This window comes from Arachis hypogaea, chromosome 13 (genome assembly GCF_003086295.3).
Source record: "Arachis hypogaea cultivar Tifrunner chromosome 13, arahy.Tifrunner.gnm2.J5K5, whole genome shotgun sequence".
Lineage (NCBI taxonomy): Eukaryota > Viridiplantae > Streptophyta > Magnoliopsida > Fabales > Fabaceae > Arachis > Arachis hypogaea.
The window spans coordinates 111,993,470-112,001,661 of record NC_092048.1 but is presented as its reverse complement, the minus strand read 5'-3'; the positions used below and the strand labels follow the sequence as shown (position 1 = coordinate 112,001,661).

Below are 8,192 nucleotides of genomic sequence, written 5' to 3'. Positions count from 1 at the left end.
ATGACCATGAGTTCATTTAAAGCCCCAGGGCCAAATGGATTCCAAGCAATTTTCTACAAAGAGTTCTGGGACTCTCTTAGCAACGATGTGTGTAGACTGGTCAAGCGAGCCTTTGAGGGTGAGCCACTGAATGCGGCTATTTTCGATACTCTCATTGTTCTAATTCCTAAAGTGGAAGTTCCCTCTTCCTTACTGGAGTTTCGGCCTATTAGCTTATGTAATGTAATTTATAAAATTGTCACAAAGGTTCTAGTTAACAGGTTCAGACCTTTCCTGTCGGAGATCATTGGTCCTTTGCAAGGAGGGTTCATTCCAGGAAGAGGAACCACAGATAATATTATCATTGCTCAAGAGATTATGCACTTCATAAGGAACACCAAGTCTCGAAAAGGGACCATGGCATTCAAGATTGATTTGGAAAAAGCTTATGACAGGGTAGACTGGCATTTTCTGGAAGCTACTTTGGTCCGGTTTGGGTTTCCAAAGGCTACCATTAATCTTATATTGAATTGTGTGACTTCCTCTTCGTTGGCAGTTTTGTGGAATGGGAACAGGCTCCAAAATTTCAATCCAAAGAGAGGGTTGAGGCAAAGAAATCCTATGTCTCCTTATCTATTTGTACTCTGTATGGAAATGCTTGCCTGCTTTATCTCTCATAGAGTTTCCCAAGGTTTGTGGAACCTAGTTGCGGTTTCTAGGAATGGACCACGACTCTCTCATTTGATGTTTGCAGATGATCTTTTGCTTTTCTGTAAGGCATCAAAAGCTCAAGTAATAGAGGTCATGCATTGTTTGGACTTATTTTCTAGAGCGTCAGGTTTAAAGGTAAATCTTCATAAGTCAAAGGCCCAGTGTTCCAAGAGGGTGTCAGAGAGGAAAAAAGAGGTTCTCTCAGGGGTCTCTAACATCCGGTTCTGCAATGATTTGGGTAAATACCTGGGAATTAACATCGGTCATGCCAGAGCTTCCAGGAAGACGGCTCAGGAGATTATTGAAAAATTTTTGAGAAAGCTCTCCAGTTGGAAAGGACGCCTACTGAATAAGGCAGGGAGGCTTTGTCTTGTTAAATCGGTTATGGCCTCTATCCCAGTTTATGAAATGCAAATTTCTCTTCTCCCGAAGTATGCATGTAATAAAATTGATTCCTTGATGAGACAATTCTTGTGGAAAGGCCAAGCGACTGGAAAAGGGCTGCCTCTGGTCAGGTGGGAGGTCGCCATAACTCCTAAAAAGGCAGGAGGATTGGGTATTAGGGATACTTCCTGTGCTAACATGGCGCTTCTGGGAAAGTTGGTATGGGATTGTCTAAATAATAGTGAGAAGTTATGGGTGCAGGTTCTGAAGCATAAATATCTCAGGAATCAATCTAGTATGAACGAAAACAGTAGAAATTCTTCATCGGCTACCTGGAAGAACATTGTTAGTGCCTATGAGCATCTCAAGGAAGGGCTTCATTGGAATATTGGAGATGTCCACAAATCAGTTTGGTATGATGAGTGGACTCCTTTTGGTAAGCTTTGCAACCTTGTTCCTTATGTACATATTTCTGAATCAGATTTCATGGTGGCTGACTTGTGGAAAGGGGTGTCTTGGGAGGTTGATAGTCTTACCACGCCTATTCTGCATGAGATTAAGCAGTTTATTTGTGGTCTAAGATATCCTAGTTTGACTGAGTTGGAGCCACAGTGGGAGTGGTGGCCTGCAGCAACAAAAAAGTATAGTGCAAGGGAGGGTTACAGATGGTTATTAAAGAAAACATTAAATTGGAATGCCAACAGTAATTGGAACTGGTTGTGGAACACAAACATTCCAGAGAAGTTCAAATTTACTATGTGGCTTAGCTTACATGATGCTCTACCAACTGAGACCTTTCGATTCAAGTGGCATTTAGCTTCTTCAGATATGTGTAAGAGATGTAACAAGGCGCAGGAGACTATGGAGCATTGCCTTAGAGACTGTGAACGATCAAAGGCAATCTGGTATATGTTGGATCCTAGTATCCTGGACTCGACGGCTGGTACTGCTCTTGAAGAGTGGTTTCGGAAGGCCTTGGCTAACAATGAGGCGTCCTTTGGTACAGGACTTTGGTGGGTATAGAGACATAGGTGCAATGACATATTCAACACTGACAACCCTTGGACAGACCATAAGGTTGTTGCCTTGGCCAGAATTACCGCCAAGGACTTACAGGTTTACAGGAATCGAAGCAATGCCTTTAGGTCTCTCCGAAATTGCCTGTGTTGGGCACCACCGATAGGCAATAGTTTTAAAGTTAATTGTGATGCAAGCTTGTATATGGATTCAAATTTAGCGGGATTTGGGTGTATTATTAGAGATTCTAAGGGAGATTGGATCTTGGGCTGCTCTGGAAGCATTCCCCCTTGGTCTATAATCAAATGTGAATTATTTGCTGCTTGGAGGGGGCTGGTTTTAGTTTGTGATTGCAGTTTGAGGGATATTATATGTGAAACAGATTGCCTTGACATTCTGCCCATCATGCATGAGCTTACAAGTGGGTATCCATCTGAAGTAACAGATTTGGTTCACAAGATTCAGGAGCTTTTATCTCGTCCTTGGCTTGTTCACGTTGAATGGGTGTCCCGAGAAGCAAATAGAGCTGCGGATTGGATGGCTAAATATGATGCCAAGAATAACTCTAATCATGTTATTTGGTCTGAGCCTGGTGTTGATCTCCAACGAATCATCCGCTCGGATTTAGAATAGTTTTTACTTTGTTTCTTTCCTTGTTTAGTCACCAAAAAAAAAATATCACCACAAAACTCGCCAAAAGTATATATATATATATATATATATATATATATATATATAATTAAGGTTAATGACTAAAAACTCAAAATTAAAACATCTAAAATTATAGCACACTTGAAATGTTTCACCATATATAAAGGGTACATAATATGCCATTGGAAGCACCCATTGCAGATGAACGGATAGAAAACCCCATGTCACCTCATGATTTAAGGCTGTGAAAGAAGTAGGTACTGGCTTATTTAGTTTTTAATATTTCGGACCGGAGGATAATTATTTAAAAATTTTACCTGTTCTTTCAGGAGGAGTTATAATTGGTACTCCTGCTGCATGATTTTGTTTAAAGTAATAATATATGAATAATAAAATTTATTATTTTTGACTAATATTTAACTAATACTCTAAATATAAAATTTTAATTTTGAATAAAGAATTAGCTAATATTAATAGAAAGTGTTAGTTGTAATAATTTTTTTTTTTTGTTTATTCTTCCTAGCTCACATCATTTTTTGTATATATAGAGCTGACATTAACCATATTAGATGTAAATCATCAAAATTAATTATTAATTTAAAATATATATTAAAAATAAATTAAATTATACATATATTTATACGTAAAAATATAAAGACTAATTTTAATATATAAATAATATTTTTTATAATAAAACTAATATAACTCCGATCCAAAAAGACAAAATAACGAAAACCGGAAAAACTAGGGAATATAAAGCATCAACAACCATGGCGAATAGAAAAGAAAAATTGTATGCAATGGTATAGCCAAAAATAGAAGTATACAAGTACACCCGTCTTCATCATGTGCAAGCTTATCAGTTTGTTATACGTGTTGTCGAATTAACTATAAGTATATTGATACAAGCGTGTACAATTCTAAATCAAGAAAATAGGTTGATGCAAATGTGACATTATATCAATCAATGAGTAATCACGACGGCTATGCCATACTATCCGCCCTGGCACTCTATACTAGTAGCTTATGGAGAGACACACAGTACCATATATATCCAATTCATGGTAACACCAAACTTATGAAGGCACCATTACAAATTAGTAAATTACTGCCACAAAATCTATTTTCCACATATATATGCTCCACCATAAATTACCTTCAATCAAGTTTAATAAAACACTATGGTAGTAGTATAGATAGATATATAGCAGTTGTTTTTATTGATATATTTTTATAATTATAATTTATAATAAGCATAAGATTTTAACTTAAGAAACAGCAGCCACCAATTCAACGGCTTCATTATTTACGCCATTACCGGTCACAGTCACAGCTTCTTTACCGCACGATTCATCACCCTTGCATCTTGCTGTTGCTATGATCTTATCCACCACTGGCCTCAGATCCCTAGGGAGCACGTTCACCTTGAGACCGTACTTCATGAACAGCGTCAGCGACATCTTCTGCTCCACGCGGTGTCCCGGAGCCACCATGAGTCGGTGGCGGAGCAGCACCGCCGCCGCAATCGACTTCATCTGAAGGTACGCCAGGTCCTTCCCGAGGCAAATCCTTGGCCCGGCGTTGAACGAGACGAACCTGTATGAATCTTGCACCTCGAACTTGGTGCCATCTTCTGAGAGCCACCGTTCCGGCTTGAACTCCATGCAGTCCTCTCCCCAAATGAACTTCATCCTACCGACGGAGTAGATCGAATAGGTGACCATGGATCCCGACGGGACGAAGGTTCCGTCTGGCAAAATGTCGTCGTTGACGACGTGCTTGGAATCCTCCGGCACCGAAGGGTAGAGCCTCAGCGTCTCGGAGAGTGCGGCTTTCAGGTACAGCAAGCGGTCAACCTCCTCGAAGACGAGTGGCTCCTCCACCCACTTGGAGGTTTCCATGCCCCTTGTCTCCATGAGAACGGTGCAGAGCTCGAGGAGGATCTTTTCCTCCACCCTGGGGTTCAAGGTGCAGAGCCAGAAGAACCAGCTGAGTGCCACTGATGAGGTGTCGCGTCCAGCGAGGATGAAGTTGAGTGCCACGTGTTGGAGAAACTGGTCCGAGTAGGACTCTTTTTTTTTCATGAAGCGGGAGAGTAAGTCGTCGTGGAGGGTCCCAGCCGTACCTTCTTGCTGTTTATTGAGAAGTTCCGTCTTGCGCGTGTTGATGATTTCCGATAGGTACTGGTCAATGTTCTTGAGGCTTCGGCTCAAGTTCACCTCCAAGCCGAGCCCGAGCATCTTCTTGAACTTCCACGCGATCTCCGGGAGGATGAAGCGCTGCAGGGTGGCCTCTGTAGCGCAATCGAACGACACCGCAAAGGTGTTCTCTGGAAGGTCTATGGCGAGTGTCTGAGGGTCCTTGCCGAAAGCCAAGCCACATATGTTGTCGAACGTGAGCCGGAGGAGGAGGTCTTGGAGGTCGACGGCTTTGTTCTCGGCTTGAGCCGCTGCCAGGATTGGACAGAACCTGAACTTGATGGCTCGGGTAACCCAGCGAGCCATAGCTTGGCGCAGGGTTCGGGTGGTAAATTCGAGTGCGGCGGTTTTACGCTGAAAGAGCCAGGTGTCTCCATCTGTGTTGAAGATTCCATCACCGAGTAGGTCGTGGAAGACGGCTTGCCAGGTGGGGCCCTTGGGGTAGTTGTCGAAGCGCAGCTTGAGGATGTGCTCTAGGTTCTTTGGGTCGCACGTGACAGTGAAGAGACACTGCTTGCGGGCGAGGAACGGGAGGGCGCAGATGCAGGTCTGGTACGTGCCGCCGCAGGCGCGTAGGTTTTCGCAGATCCAATCGTGCATGCGGTTGGCGTTTTGGATGAGGCCAGGGACGCTCCCCAATAGGGGCCAGACACGTGGACCTCTTAGAGGACGAGCGATGAATGAGAACCATATTAAATAGCCTGCAATGGCCGATAGGATCAATAAAGCCGTTGATGCATCCATGTGATTCAAGGGACCCACTCCTCTACAAGTACAGTTGCTCCTTCTTTATTATTAGTTGCACCTTCCCCAACTCTATCAACTACGTTTGTTAGTTGTATTGTACCTTCTTCTCTCCTCCTTTCCCCACCGCCAAGAAGGCCCCCTATTTTGAATCAAAATGTAATCAATGGATCGATCAATAAATTATAAAATGCAGAATGAGCAAAACTATGTGCGAAAAGTGGTTGTTGTGATGAATGAGATATAGATATGTTGCATGCACTAGAACGAAGACCGAGTTTAAGCACAAGTTGAGAAATCAGATGCAATAGAAGAATGGTGTGTGTGTGTGTGTGTGTGTGTGTGTGTGTGTGTGTGTGTGTGTGTGTGTGTACGTGTATATATATAAGAAAGAAGAAGTGACTGGTGAGAGAGAGGGCCGGGAGGGAGAGAAGTACGTAACGATGAGCTTGTGACCTGAATGAGGAGTGAGAGGGGAAGAGAGGGAATAAAGTGATTTATAAAGAAGAGAAGTAGTGGGACAACTAATAATATAAGAAGTAGAGAAGGTATTGAAAGTTTCAATAATTTATGTTGTTGTTTTCTTCGTTTCGTTCTAAGTGGACTTGAGCGACACCTTGTGAATCCACCCTCATTAATGCCTCCATAGGTCGTTGAGGGGTATAAATTGCAATACTAAAACACCCATCACCATCTCTAACGTGAGTGAGTGTGCGTCAATTCTGGATAAAAATTTATATTTTGTATTATATTATTACATGCATCACCATCATGGTTTGTTTAGAGCTATTTCACCCACACACAACACACAGATACGTACACAATATATGAGTAGTCAAATGTGTTTGAATAAGGAATATATCGTAGAATATAATCCTTCACCCTTCTCACTTCTCAGTTCTCACCCACTATTGTTGCTCCAGGGATGCATGGCCTTTAATTGTAGCATTAATTTGGGAGAAAATAAGATTAGTTGAGGAAACTAACTACGATTTTTTCGGAAGTTCGTGATAGGTGCCAACCCTTACGTACCAATTAAGCATGGCGGCATGCAAATATTGGGTGGTGGGGACTTAGGACTTAGGAGTGTAGTTTTTCAACATTTTCTTTCTCTAGTCTCTAGTAACCACCTAAATTTTCCTTGTTCCTGGATTTCACTTAATTTTGCTACTACAAAAGCTAGGGGCTTCCATGTGATTGGGTTGAAATTAGTGACCGACAATCACATTTATTTGCTACACAATGCACATCCGTTTTGACGGTGTCGTTTCTTCCCTCCAACCACAAAATTCATTTTCTCAATAAATATTAAAATACCACATATAACTTATTCTTAATTTCTTAATGATCATGCAATCTCCTGCAATAACAATATACTTGTAAAGCTTTATGTTTATTGATGAATTTGCTCCCCCGAAAAATATATATATACTTTAGATAAATTAATGGCTGAAATCCATTTAACTATGTAAAGAAGTGCTGAAAATTTTCATGGTTAAATTTATATTAGGTACATGAAAATTATCTATAAAAATTCTGTACTCCTACTTAATTCCTCAAGCTGGCACAACCTAAATATGTTCCCCCTATGCTTCCTATTCTTGTCTTTGCTGAACAATTAACACTCATGAACAAATCATGAAAATTAAAGGATAACGTGTTTTAGATTCTCTAAACATATGTTTCCTCAACACCCAATGTATTTATCATTCTTTAATACAGAAATTTTAAGGCAAATTGGGTAGAAGTTGATCAATAATCATGTACTGCGTCAAAGACAGATGTCGCAAGATGAAGTAATTAGAAGACTCTTTCTTAATACTGTTTTAAAGAATTTGATACTCGTCATTTGTCCAATCAATATTCATGTTATTCTTATTTATAGGACATGCAAGACATCTTTGTACTCTTCAAAAGTGCAACATAATTTATTATATTTGATGTGAGGTCGATGAATGATGAAGTTATTAGAACTAGTACACGCGTATATGAAATATCAGATTCTACTAAGGATACGCAAAAGGCAAGAATCCCTATTGACTCTATTATTAACGACTGTGTGCTCTCATGTGAAAAACTTAAATTAGGTTGAATAAATTTTGTGGTTGGACAACTCATAAAGAAAAAAAAAAAAAAAGAAGAAGGGGTTGGGGGTTAGATTAGACTGTCTCCATAGTTCTACTCATATCTCATGTCTCAACCATATTTTATTTTGCAGGTTAATTGCTTAGCTGGCTGTTAAACTCCCTATCTATATGACTATATGTGCTTCTTGTTCAAGGTAAACCAAAAGATTTAGTTTCAGGTTCAACTATTGGACACAGATGACAGTTGTAAAAAACTCAAAAGAAATGAGATATTTTTAGAAGAAAAATTTTGTAGTAAATTGTTCAGTCTCCAATTTTATATATTTATCTTGAATTGATTTTGGTTTTATAATATATATATATATATATATATATATATATATATATATATATATATATATATATATATATATATATATAT

The 8,192-nt window shown here is 39.9% G+C and overlaps 1 protein-coding gene across 2 annotated transcripts; it reads right to left on the bottom strand.

Annotated features, from left to right (window-relative positions):
• Window positions 1-3,586: 3,586 nt before the first annotated feature.
• LOC112732703 (cytochrome P450 86A22) lies at window positions 3,587-6,320 on the bottom strand. Of its 2 annotated transcripts, none has more exons than XM_025781460.3 (2): window positions 6,127-6,320; window positions 3,587-5,826 (listed from the first exon to the last, which is right to left on the bottom strand). In XM_025781460.3, exon 2 carries the CDS (start codon window positions 5,682-5,684, stop codon window positions 4,011-4,013), a length of 1,674 nt encoding a protein of 557 aa, XP_025637245.1. In that variant the 5' UTR covers window positions 5,685-5,826; window positions 6,127-6,320; the 3' UTR covers window positions 3,587-4,010. The 2 variants fall into 2 exon arrangements, with proteins under 2 accessions (XP_025637245.1, XP_025637244.1); XM_025781459.3 differs by having other exon boundaries at window positions 6,122-6,258.
• Between the last annotated feature and the right edge of the window lie 1,872 nt (window positions 6,321-8,192).